This window comes from Marmota flaviventris, chromosome 9 (genome assembly GCF_047511675.1).
Source record: "Marmota flaviventris isolate mMarFla1 chromosome 9, mMarFla1.hap1, whole genome shotgun sequence".
Classification (NCBI taxonomy): Eukaryota; Metazoa; Chordata; class Mammalia; order Rodentia; family Sciuridae; genus Marmota; species Marmota flaviventris.
The window spans coordinates 37054628-37068523 of NC_092506.1; the positions used below are offsets into that span (position 1 = coordinate 37054628).

General features: G+C 40.7%; 1 protein-coding gene across 1 annotated transcript in view; it reads left to right on the top strand.

The window, feature by feature from the left end:
• The first annotated feature begins 8766 nt into the window (after positions 1-8766).
• Positions 8767-13896, top strand: part of Lgr4 (leucine rich repeat containing G protein-coupled receptor 4) — a 91978-nt gene continuing 86848 nt past the window's right edge. Inside the window, exon 1 of the mRNA XM_071616323.1 lies at positions 8767-9457. Coding sequence (XP_071472424.1) covers positions 9273-9457 — 185 coding nt within the window. The 5' untranslated portion in view covers positions 8767-9272. The remainder of the gene's footprint in view (positions 9458-13896) is intronic.

Sequence of the window (13896 nt, forward strand, 5' to 3'; positions counted from 1 at the left end):
AATCCAGCAGGATGGGAGGGCTAAAGAGCAATAAGAAAAATGACTCAATAGTAAATCTCAAGATTCACAACCTGTGATTCCATGCTGGGCTGTGACTGGGGTGGTTCAGGGACAGGGCTCAATAGGTCTGAGCAGCTAGCTCAAGAGTTTTTATCAGAACTCTTAACAGCACCAATGGCACTCCTATAATGCTTGAAATCATTAAGTACTAACACTATTTTTTAAAGCACCTGTCATGTTCTGATGATGCTCCCCACTCCAGTGAGAATAAAATCCTAAATTTCTCAAAATCTAAATATGATCCTCTGAACCCTGCAAAACCCAGCTTCTGCCTCCTGCTCTACTGTTCTTTAGTCTCCAAGATGACAAGACCTTTATACTTGCTGATCCCTCTGCCTGAAATCTCCTTCAATTTCTGCTTGTATGTATTTATTTGCTTGTATACATATTTTTGCAGCTCCCCCACCTCTCAAGACTATAAACTTGAAGGGCAGCCTGGACCCTTATTCATTCTTTCATTCATTCATTCTCACCAGAACTGAAAACCATGCCTGGCACATAGCAGAAAATATTTATTGAGACAACAAACAATTTGAAAGAATGCAGTCATGCTATTTTACTGAGGACAGGAAAAAGCTCTGAGGAGATGACTTTTTAATAAAGACTGGAATGGTGTGATTTGAAACTACTGAGTCTAATGTCTGGGGAATAAGGGTTTTTGACAGGTACTAAAACAGGCTTCCTCAAAATTCGCCAGACTGACCCATCCAGCACAGGCTTCTCAACCAGGATTGAAGTCTGACCACTCCCAACGTGTATCTTGCTCACTTGCCAGACAGATAAGGCCCTGCCTCCTCTTCCCAGATTTACCAAAGGATCCTCATTCTGTCTTCCAAGAATGGAAGCAGTTAGGATCGACCACTGAGGTGGAAGTGAAACCTATCAAGTATGGTATTCCAGCAGTCAAGTAAAAACATGAGCACAAAATTTTGTGAGTAGAATAACTGAAAACAAAATTCACATTTTTAAATCAATTTGGTTGCAAATACTGGCAAAATAGCTTTAAAGCCCCAAGTGTGTGATTATTTATAATATTAATACTTTAATTTGAAGTAAGGAAAAAGAAATCGATAGTGTGTGTGCATACACACAGAATTTTCCCTACTACTTTGTGTAAATGAAATGATTTATTACACCGCCTGCGGATAATCGTTCTCAGTTTACTTTTGCCACAAGGTGGCGCCAAAGTGCTATGGTTTCTATTTTAGAATTTTCTGGCAGTTCTTGCTAGCTAAAGACCCGGTCTAAGTTTAGAAATACACTTGATCTTTTCTTTTGAATTCAAAATTAAAATTGAAATGCAATTTACAAAATTAAAATCTTGTTAAATGTGGAGAAGCAACTCTTTCCAGACCTCCATCCTAGTCTGTTGGCTCTGCCAGTCTTCCTCAGCTCATTCTTCATTTCCCCTCATGAAGGTTTCCCCTAATAAATCTCTCACATGAGTAATCTTTTATTGGTGTCTGCTTCTCTGAGGACCTAAATTTTCATAGTTGTCTAGCAGAGAGTCATAAACATGAGTGTGGGGCTATATCAAAATCAGGAAATTTTGTTTGGTAGTTGAGGATTGAACCCAAGGGCACTTAAACATTGAGCCACATCCCTAGCCCTATTTTGCATTTTATTTAGAGACAGCATCTCACTGAGTTGCTTAGCACCTCAATGTTGCTGAGGCTGGCTTTGAACTCACGATCCTCCTGTCTCAGCCTCCCCAGCCACTGATATTACAGGTGTGTGCGCCACATGCCCAGCAGAATCAGGAACTTTTAAATATTGGTAATCCAGGGTCTCATGTGAGACCTACTCTAATAGAATCAAGGGAGGTGGAACCTGGGGTTTCTATTTTTAAAAACTTCTCCACATAGTTAAAGTGTAGACATTTCTGCATTAATCAAAGTTATTCAGTTCCTAGCAGAGTAGCTTCTGAGTAGGTATGTGGTAAATCCTTCTTGCAAAATTGAAATTAAAAAACATCGAAAAACTTCACAGCTTTATGATATTTTATAATAAAAGGAATACACTGGAAGAATTCCTATAATTTTTCCCTATCACTTCAAGATCTTCCGTTTAACCTTTCATATTAAATTTTTAAAACTTCTATAACCTAGATTCATATATTTTAAACTCAATATAAGATGAGTGTGTGTGAGAGAAATATTAGTAAATATTACCAGACCTGTAATATAGCATTTTGGGCACCACTGTCTAGCACCACTGACCTGTTCTATGCCGTGTTTTTTGGTTTGGTTTTATTCCTTTCCAAAGTAATCTGAAAATTACACATAATTGGTAGTTTGCTGTGTTTTTACAAGAATTACCTCATGATTATTTATTTATTTACTCACTTACTGTGGTGCTGGGGAGTGAACACAGGGCCTTGTGTATACCAGGCAAGTACCCTACCATTGAGCCACATCCCCAGCTGCCCACCCTTGAATCTTTAGTTCTTGAAAGACATTTTCAAAAACATTAGGAATGTTAGATTTTCCATTCTGTCACTTCTCTTATTTTGAAAAATCATAGTAAGCAGACATTAGACAAAAAAAAAATTAAAAATAACTAATTGCTTGGGAATTACCCAAGAAGTATTTGGGAGTGTCATTTTGAGACTGTATTATGTCCAGTATAGAAAAAGAGAGACAGAATGTGAAGTCTTCCCTCCACATCTTACCAAAAGATTTCTCTCTTAAATATCTTGTTACCTACTTCTTTTCTAGATTTTCCAAATATGCAGATAAGGAAGAGCTTTCCAGAATGCTCCACCCCAAGCGCTGGTTTTCAGTATGCACATTGTGGTATGCATGGATTTTGCACATAGCTCCTTAAAATAATTGTTTTTCCAAAGTGTTTAAAGTTTTCTTTGGAATTCCAGAGGAATGAAAATGTCCTTGATTCCATGACTGAACTTTGTGTTGGCATTTTGGTTTTAACAAATTCTTAGCAAGACCATGTAGTAATTGTTTTGGGTTTTACTCTGATGTTTCCTGCCTTTACTCTTTCTCAACAATATCTGATTTCTTTAACACTCATTGAATTTTTTACCTAGTTTTTTTCCTCCCCAGTAGTTGACACACTCAGATGTTGGAGCCCACGTGTGGTTCTGCAATTCAGAAGCTGTTCCTTAGGGTTGCATTTTCCTCTTGTGTTAAAACTGAAAAGGAAAGATCAAGAAAAGAAAATCAGATTTAGAAAGGATTAGGCGAGAATAGGAAAATGCTTCTGATATTTAACCAACTGTTTTGAAATCTGGGGTCAATATGGGTCTTTAGAAGAACTGAAAAGGATATCTGACCTCAGGATATTCAACCAGGTCCAGAGAGTAAGAAGCTTTTTTGGTGATGTTTTGAAAAAGAGCTGGCTTCAAGCCAGTCCTGCCGTAAGCCTCACTACTAGCCCTCTTATCCCAAAAGGTTCATAAGCTATGCACAGGTGGTATGTGTGGCTGCCAGTCACCCTCAACCCTTGCCCAAGCTTAGAATAAAGAGAAGCCCAAATTCAGCCAAGTGTGTAGCTTAAAAGGATGTTTTAAATTTGACAGCAATTTTACATTGTTACTGAATATTTTTGTCCTTCAAAATAATTAGTTTTAAATTAGCCTTAAAAAATTAAATGCTGTTTCCTATGAACAATAAGAGAGGTTGAGACACAGAAGGAGAAGACAAGTGAGAAAAAGCACCTTACTTAAGACTTGAGAGGATGAGTGCTAGCTTTGGGGGCCTAATGTGAGAGTGTCACTATTCCAGAGTCCTGGATACAAGTGCAGAGACTCACAGCATGGAGACAATCCAATGGCAATTGATGAGGGAAATAGTTCTTATCTTGAATATTCAATTATTAGAGTCTATGTTTGGTCAGTGGGGACTAGACCCAATAGTCTTTCTTTATTCTTTGAATCTATCCTAGTTTGAAATGTTTTTGTACGTGTGTTTGTGTATATATGCGTATATTTACTCTACATATTCAGCTTCTAATTTCAGATGGCAGTTTGGCACCTGTGTTTTTGTTTAAACTCAACAGTCATTTCTCAACAGGTTATCTAATTATATCAAGAACAATTATGTTAAATATATTTGGTATGACTTTTGGATAAAGAGAAAGGTAAATTCTAAGTGCCCAGGACTTCCTCTGAGCACATTTGTTTTGGAAATAGAGGTATTTTAAAACTCATGGGGGTGGGGCAGGGCTGGGGTTGTGGCTCAGTGGTAGAGTGCTTGCCTAGCCTGTGTGAGGTACTTCAATCCTCAGCACAACATAAAAATAAATATGTAAAATAAAAGTATTGTGTCTATCTACAACTAAAAAAAAAAGTCTTATAAAAATAAAACTCATCACGGGTTTTTCTTGGTGCATCCTATAATAGTATCTTCAAGTATCAGCTCACCATGGACATCAAAAGTTTAAAATTGCTTGATCTCAAGTTGTCAGAAAAGATGGTCACCTTTGAAGTGTGTCATTTTGAATTTTACATAATTTGTAAAAGATTTTCAAAAATAATCAGGAGAGTTCAATAAAGAATTAGCATCCTTTATTGCAAGCACAGTTGGCAGACAAAGCCTATGATCAATGACTAGTCCAACACTTGTTTTTATGGAAAAAAAAATCTTATTAGAACAAACACATCACATCTATTTGCTTTTACATTTTATATTGTTGCTTTCATGCTACAATGGCAGAGTTGAAAAGTTCTGGCACAAACCATATGGCCCACAAAGCCCCAAATATTTACTATCTGGACCTTAACAGAAAACATTTGCTGACCTCTACTATAAAACAATAAAAACAAATAGGAACAGTCCAAAAGGAAACAGGCAAAGAAAATGAATAGGCAATGCAGAGAAGAGCACACTGGAATGTCCAACAAATATACGGAAAAGATGCACTTGTAATCCAGGAGATTCAAATTTAGACCACACAGAGATTTCATTTTATATGTGATAGATTTGCAAATATTTTAAATCTTGCAATACCAAGTGGTGGTAAGATGTAGAGTAATGGAGATTCTTATTCTCTGCTGAGGAAAGTATCAATAAGTACAGTCATTTTTTTAGGGTAATTTAGAAACATCTAGTAATGGTTAATGTATATAATCTATGATAGAGAAAATCCCCTTAGCAGACATACATACATTCATGGGTGTGTGTGTGTGTGTGTGTGTGTGTGCGTGCGTGCGCACACACACAATATGGTATGATATAAAGGAAATATAGATATTTTAGAAAAAGTTCTTCATATATGATCATGTGAGCAATGAAATATACACAGGATTATTCCTACTTGTATTGTTAGAAAAAATAAAATAAAACAAACACTATTAACCAAGAGGATTGATAAATAAATAGTGGTGAAGATTTATTATGTCCATTTGACTGGGAAAGGATGCCCAGATAACTGGTAAAAGATTATGTATCACTGTATGTTTGTGAAGGTGTTTCTAAAAGAAATCAGGATTTGACTATGCAGACTGAGTAAAGATGCCTTCGTTGAGCAGGTAGACATCCCATCCATTGCGGGTTTGAGTAGACCGAAAAGTTGGAGGAAGAGTGAATTTGTTCTTTCTGTTTTAGTTGGGACACCCATCTTCTCCTGCCTGTGGATTTCTGCAGTCCTGGTTCTCAAGCCTTCTCCCTCAGTCTGGAACTTATAACTCAGCTATAAGTTCTGGTTCTCTTGGGTTTAGATTAGCACTAGATTATTGGGTTTAGATTACTGACCTTCAGCAGACAGATGGCAGATCTTGTGACCTTGCTTCATTAATTGCCTGAGCCAATGCTTCCTAATAAATCTCTTTGCATATATCTCTACATGTCCTGTTGATTCTGTTCTCTGGTAAAACCTGGGCATATTTTATAAATGGAATCCAATATAGTAATAAATATTAATTAACAATAGCAGCCAGATGCAGTGGTGCACACCCATAATCCCAGTGACTTGCAGGAGCATGGCAAGTTTGAGGCCAGTCTTGGCAATTCATTGAGACTCTGTCTCAAATAAAAATATAATGGGCTGAGAATGTACTCAGTGGTAGAGCACGCTTCAGTTCAATTCCCAGTATTGATTTTTTTTTTTTTTAACATTTTGGTCATCCTCAAATCTTTCTACTCCTTATAATTTATGAAAGATTAAGGTGAACTTTTGTTTCATTTGGTTTTGTTTTTTGTTTTTATGCTGTCTTGGAACATCTTATTTAAGAGATGAAGACTAATAGGTCAATTTATCATTAATGTGAAGCTTACATAATGTAGCAACTGTAAGAAATAATAACTCTTTAATAAAGCTTAACATTTTTCTTCTCTTGAAAAGTTCTTGGTTTCCAATATTTTGTCTTTTTGGCTAAGCCACAGATTTATATCCCTTTTTTTCTTAACTTTTTCATCTGACAAACAATAGGAATTTATTCTTTAACAAAATCTACATCTCTTTTTTTTCAAAATCTGAATGTCTCCTTTCATCCAAGTTTCCAGGCATAAAATTTTATTCCTGGAAAGGAAAGAATAACATTCTCCAAACGTGGATTGTAGACCACCTGTAGCACTTTAACTTGATGTGCTTCAAAATGTGGATTCCTGAGCCCCACCCAGGCCTACTAAATCATTCTGTATTTTTTTAAATTAAACTTCGCATATTATTCTTATGATCACTAAAATTTGAAAAAACATTACTTTTTTATTTTTAATTTTTTGTGGTTCTGGGGATTAAACTCAGGGCCTCTTTCTTGCTAGGCAAGTGTCTACCACTGAGCTACATCCCTAGCCCCAAAACACTACCTAAAAAAAAAAAAAAAAAAGAATTTTTTGGTAGAAATAAAGTTAATCAGTATAGACTATAATTGTTAATTTTAAAATAGCAGAGAGAAGTGATATCTTTGCAAGAGAAATTCTGTCATCTTTCAGCATTATTAAGGACAAGAGGAAAAAGGGCCTGCCATCCCAGCTACTGGGGAGCCTAAGGCAGAAGGATTTCATGTGTGAGGTCAGCCAGGGCAACTTAGTGAGAACCTGTCCCAAAATGGATATAAAAAGGACTGGATCGGGTGTGGTGGAACACTCCTGTGAATCCCTTGGGATTGGGAGGCTGAGACAGGAGGATCAAGAGTTCAAAGCCAGCCTCCGCAAAGGTGAGGTGCTAAGCAACTCAGTGAGATCCTGTCTGTAAATAAAATACAATAAGGCTAGGGATGTGGCTCAGTGGTTGAGTGCCCCTGTGTTCAATCCCTAGAACAACATACACACAAAAAAGTGTGTACGTGTGTGTGTGTGTGTGTGTGTAATGAAAAAGAAAACAGAAAAGAGAGGACTTAAATAAAAGAAATTTCAGAATTTTCTCCTCACTTCATTTACTCATGAATGTTCCCGAAAATAATAGAAATGACTTAGACAAATCAAGAGAAGGATCCTAGAACACCAGACAAGGAGTCAGGAGCTGCCTGTGATGATCTTGGGCAGAGCACAGTATCTGAGAGTTCAGAGGGTTGCTGTAAGTTCTCTTTCAGCCCTACAGTCAGCAGAAATATGTCATTCCTAAAACTGTGAAATCATGTCTGTATTTATTGACTCTCTAGAATAAATTTATAGTATGTTAGTCATTTGCCCAACCTGGCATTATTTTTATGGTAAACTCTTGAACACAAAGATAATAGAAATTTTTCATTTTAAAACAACTTATAGGTCTGCGCCAACTTGTTTCCATTGTCTTTAATTTTACCTACATGAGATGACTAGTTAACTTTATATGATGGTGACATTTTAAACCCTTTTTGCTTTAATTTAATGGATTCATAAAATGTGTCTCCAATATGGAGTAAAGCAACCCAAAGACAAAGTGGAAATCAGGAAGGGAGGTACCCATAAACTTGTATTTCGTACAGATAATGATTCTGTGGATTCTGCTAGGCCATGGGGAATCCAAGTCCAGAAAAGGAGGCAATGCTAAGAATTACCTAACACCAAGGTTTCCTCTGGCTTCTCAAGGGTAGTCAGGTATCACTTAAATGATTGTTTTGTTGTCTGGAGAAATTGTCCAGTGTTGAGAAGCATCACCTGTTGATCTTTACAACATCACTAAGTTTTAGGATTTTAAAGTGTGTGAGAAAGCAGTTTGATTTGTATTGTGGATGATTAGTTGCTAAGACTTAGATACCACGTGTACATGAAGAAGGGTATAAAGATCCCAGTTGAACTCGGATGCTGGAGTGAGTACAGTGTTTTAATACATAGCTAAAACCCAAAGATTTGGGTCAGAATAAAGGAAACGTTTTCCCTTGTCCCCTCAAATCGGTTTTCCGTTTGCATAGCTCCCAATGTCCTCGCCTTTTGGAACAGCGAAGAGTCATTTGAAACTTAACTGAACGCTGGAGGCGAGTTTTACTTTTCAGGTCATCCAATTTAGGAGATCCAATTTCTCCGCAGTGGAAGAAAAAGACGGAGTGGGGGAGGGAAAAACCAGGCTCCTCGCCTTCCGATCCTTTTACCTTCAATCCACAACCTGCCACGCAAATCGAGCCAAGTAAGGGATTTTGCCTGGAACCACCACCACCACCACCTTGTCACTCACGCCCGAGAGACACGCCCCTCTTGTCCTACTCCTGGCCAATGGAAGCTCCCCTGCCTGCATAGTAATAAGCTCGAGACCTCCACGGACCAATGGCGCTCCGGGAGAAGGGTTAGTTTTGCATGTACCTAAGTGATTTGCATAACCCAGCGGCCGGGGGCTTGGGAACCGGAGCGTGCAACCCTAGAAGGGAAAAGGACGGGAAGAGCTAGAGCAGCGGCGGGGAGAGACCGAGAGTCTTGGTGTTTGTGCGAGAGCCGGGGCGGGGGCAGGGGCGAGGGGCCGGCATGGCTGAAGGCTGCGCTCCGCAACCTTGAAGAGCGGCTGCGGCTGGAGGCCGGGGGCAGGGAGGCGGGTGCGATGGCAGAGCGCGGCCCCGGCAGCTGTGCCGGGCCGGGCCGGCTGGCCTGAGCCGCCGGAGGAGCGGGGCTGCCTCAGCTCTTCCATGGAGCAGCGGGAAAGGCGAAACTTAAGAGCGCTGAGTCCCTGCGCTGCTGCGGCGGACTGCTGAAGGGGCCGAGCCCACGCGGACCTCCAAAGGAGACAGCCCCCGCCCCAGCCCGCAGGCCGGCTGCCCGGGGTCGGCGGGGGGCGTCGGAGGGCAGCAGAGGCGCGCCAAGCGAGCAGCGCCGCGGGAGAGGCCGGCGCGGGAGGCGGCCGCAGCAATGCCGGGCCCGCTGGGGCTGCTCTGCTTCCTCGCCCTGGGGCTGCTAGGCTCGGCCGGGCCCAGCGGCGCGGCGCCGCCTCTCTGCGCAGCGCCCTGCAGCTGCGACGGCGACCGTCGGGTGGACTGCTCCGGGAAGGGGCTGACGGCTGTACCCGAGGGGCTCAGTGCCTTCACCCAAGCGCTGTGAGTGCGGGTGGTGGGGCTCCGGGGTGGGGGGCTGGCGGGGAGTGCTGCGGGGCGGGGCCGGTGGTCGATCCCACCCCATCCCCATCCCCCAGTGTGGCGGGTACGCAGATCACCTGTGCGTGGGGTGCTTGGAAAGCTGCGCCGCGTGCTTTCCAAACTTTACCAGTCCGGGTCCAAGCACCAAGAGGCTCTTTACCAGAGTTTTCGGACACAACCATCCCCTCCCCCAACCAAATCTCAAATGTATCTTGGGTCAAGAAAGAGGAATCTGGATATGCTTGCGCCTGGCACCCTTTTGCCGCGACTTCCCCTTCTCACGCGGGCCCCTGCTCTCTTGGCGGAACTTTCGCTGTTGGCGTGGGTAAGGGATCTGAGAACTTGGCTATTGACTGCAGAACAAGACTTGTTCTGTGGGGCAGTACTGGAGTCCCCCTGGGTTCCAGCATGCGAGGAGAAGAAACACCTGTACCTCAGTCGGGGCAAGTTGCCGTCCAGTTTAGAGTAGTGAGTCCTGGCTCCTCCGCCCAGATTTGCTCTGAACTCATCCACACATGCCAGGGTTCTGGAGCACGAAGGGAGCCGCAGAAAACAAGAGAGACAGGAGAAATTACAGGAATCTCTTGGTGAAAATACTCTTCTGACCCAACAAAGCTTTTAAAGAAGGAATGTTGGCCAGAGGTACAGATGTTAAAAGGGAAACAAAGTTCTAGTATATATGGTAAGCCCAGTCCACAAGGTACATGACGGGAAAGTCACTCAAATAGTTCTGACTTCCAAAACCTCCCTCCTCAAATTGAGCCCCGAGAGCATTAAACACTCCTTTTAGAAAAGGAGGAATCCGAAATAGGTGTTGGAGGTGGTGTTGGCAAATGCCACTGATAGAGAATGAATAGGGTAATTGAGTGCTGGGCTTGTTGCGTGCTCTTGTTCTTGTGTTGTGTGGCTGGTTGAATGATTAAATCAAGAGTAGTGAAAGAACTGTTTGAGAGAGGAAGGGGTTGAGTGGCCCTTGGATGAAGGGAATTTCCTTTTACCTTATAGCTACTGAAAGGGACCTCTTAGAAATAGACAGTTTTAAAGGAATAGCAGATCCTATTAAGAAATCCCTTTTAGGCAGGCCAGAGCATTGCTTCATTTCCAGGTGGGTGGTGACAAACTGTTCTGCTTGTCCTCTCAGGATAGGGTTTAGTGAGCACCAAGGGCCCATGCCTTGAAACTTGTTTCATTCTTCTACTTCACCTTACTCTGTCCAGTAGGCTTGGTCCCCCATTACACCACCACTCCTTGACTCAGGTGTTAGCTGTTGGTTATTTGAAATCATTTGCCTGCAGCATGGTGAAGTTTAACTTTTCATAAAAAAAAAGTTAACTTTGTATCATGGAACATTTTGTTCACAAAGGTGCTGTGGCAACGTTTGAGCAGAAAAAGAAGATATGGGTAGAAGAAATGGGCGTTCTTAAAAATCTCCAAAGCCTTTAGATAAACTCGGAGAATTGAGGCAGAGAGGTGCCTTCTCCAAACTTCTTCCAAGTCTCTCCATGTATAGAAAAGCATGATTTACTATTTAGACAAGTTGTGAAGATCTTGTTTTGCAGACTTCTTTGAATTTTAATGAGCAAACTTGCCCTATAAGAAAAAATACCTGTTTTACATTAGTATCTAAAGTCAGAAAGAAACGTCACATTTTTATGAGAGTATGTTTCTCTCTAGAGAGCGTCAGGCATCTTCCTGTTCAACTCACTGGAGGCAGTGAAATGCTGTATCTTCAATTTGAGCCTTAGGAAAGTTACTTTCTTGGCTTGGGAAACAGAAAATAACTGGCTCCAGTCCATATTAGAGTGCCTAAACCAGCATCATGACAGCCCTTTCTGGGCTGTGGTGGTGAGCAAATGTGTTGTTGTATTTCCTTCCGTGATTTGTGACCTATAGGTACATTCGGATGCCTCCTATTTCCCCCTAGTACTCCTCATTTCATCCTCAGAAAGTATATAGTATTTACTATTTTTCTTCTCTAAAGGAGGTTTTAAAGGCAGTATGTTTGCATTTTTGACTCAGGAGCAACCCAGCTAATGCTCAGAAGTCTTGCATGAGAAGGGTCAGGTGCTACAGGTCTGCTATGCATGCTGCTCATTTTACAAAATACTTGGGATTATCTGGGGTAGCTTTCCAACTACTTCTAGTCTGCTGCCCCATCGAAGCTTTGGTGAGCCACAGTGACACACACATATCAAGGGATTAGGTCCCTGGTCCCAAAGCATTCATTCACGTATTCTTAATTTCTTAATTACAAACTCAAAAATAGAAGTTAAAAAGATGAGACTATAATTATTAATCAAAGTTCTTTATTTTTTTCTTATTCCTCAATGGCTCTTCCAAGTGATAGTATTTTTACCTCCTGTGGAGAGGGAGGTATTCATCCCACTTTAGAGGACAGAGTGACCAGGGATTTTATTTTACTCAAATCTTGAGTCCACAAACATAATACACAGGAGGCTCTTAAAATCTTGGAGTGAATAAATAAAGATACAAGGCCACACTGAAAAGCAGAGTTGGAACTTGGAATTCAGATACCATTCCCACAGGTTTGTCCAATTCAGCATTCTTAGCATTTACCCTTTTGCCCAGATTTGAGAAGGCCCCAGAGAGAGGATACCTACTTCTCTAGGCTCGTTTGAACTTGTTTAGTCAAACTGTCTATTTCCTGCTGAAAGCTGCTGTAACAGAGTCTGGGGACAGTCAGATATAATCCATAGTACTGCTGATGGGATTCCTGTGTTCACACCATTTGCTGCACCTGTAGTGATTATTTATGTTTCCAAGCAGCAATTTTGAATCCCGTGTCACAAATTCACCCTGAGGTGTGTTAAAGGAAGTGATTTTATTAATATTAAAATTCCAACGTTTATTTTATCAAAAGGATTCAAGGCCATTCCTATGTTAGTGGTATCAGCTACATTCCAAGATTAGGGGAGACAGAGAGGAAGTTGCAATGATATTAAGGAGGGGATTGTGTACATGTGTCATCTGGTGTATGTGTCACAACTATAAAGTTTGAGACCTATAGACCCAGAGCACAAATTTTCATATCCTAGATTATGCCTGGCACGTAATTTTAAGATTATAAAGTCTGTTTCTGTGGCTTTGTAAGAGAGTGGTAGATCTGAGCCTGTGATCATAGTCCTTACTTCACCACTGAGTAATTGTGTGGCCTTGGGCAAGTCATTCCACTTTTTTTTTTTGTATGTGTGTGGAGGGTGACAATTTCCTTATCGTAACAATAAAGCAATTGGATTCCTCAGATTATCTCTAAGGCTGCGTCTTGCTTCTAGAGGATTCTATGATTTTGTAATTCTTACACAATTTAAGGATGGCAAGGTGATGATAATGTTATGCTCCTTTCATGAAAAGATCCCATGAGTAGCAGAATATTCTTCTAGTTGAAGTTACACAAGCCTGTTTTTTAACATGCACTTGGAGGAGTTCTTTGTGTTTACAAGTGTGTGTTAGGAAATTTGCCATGGAGACTTGTTGCAGAATGCATGGTAGCTAAGGAGCTTTGCTAGGGTAGAAAAGCCTTGCTTGTTTCCTGTGGGTATGGCTTAACACTTGCAAAATAAAATCACTCTGTTTCAGTAATTTGGATACTGTACAAAAAATTACTCAACCTCCTTACTTCCATGTAATTAGTCATAATCGCTCAAACCTTCACAGTGTGTGTATCCTGTACATAAGCAGGCTGCTGAGATTTTTGTATAGAATTGATGGTTACCTGAAAGGCTTTGAGGTGTTTTTTTTAAAAGAATCTGTTGCTTCTCCTTCTCCATTTGGATGCATCATCCCAGATTCTTCTCTGAGGTGTATTTTTTTTTTTTTTCAGTACACCAAATACCTTTCTTTCACTGGTATCATTTTAAAGTTTTTTCTTAAACATTTTCCAACATCTACTGTATATGTTCCCTGGCAGGTCAGATCAGAAATCAGTGGCTAAATATACCTTATTGAGAGAAGAGTTTTGATGTCATTTTATTTCTGAATTTTTTGTAATTTCAGTGTTTAGCCCAATGTGTCTTTTTAGAGATGTGTTTGTTTTATATACAAGTGAACTTTGTTCAAAAAAAGGACAATATGTGATCCTTTTTCAATATAGATCTTTTATCTTACACACTGGTGAACTACTGGTTCTCTTTAAATGCTCGAGAGGAAAGGGCAGTCTGCTGGGAATATGGGAGCTCAGTCCAGATCTGTCAATAATTCACAGGAGTGACCTTGAGGCAATGGTGTGCCTTAATCTTCAGGGGCCTTTGTTTCCTCATCTGTTAAAAAAAATTAATGTTTTAGTTGTAGATGGACACAATACCTTTATTTTATTTATTTATTTTTATGTGGTGCTGAGGATCGAACCCAGTGCCTCACATTTGCAAGGCAGGCTACCACTG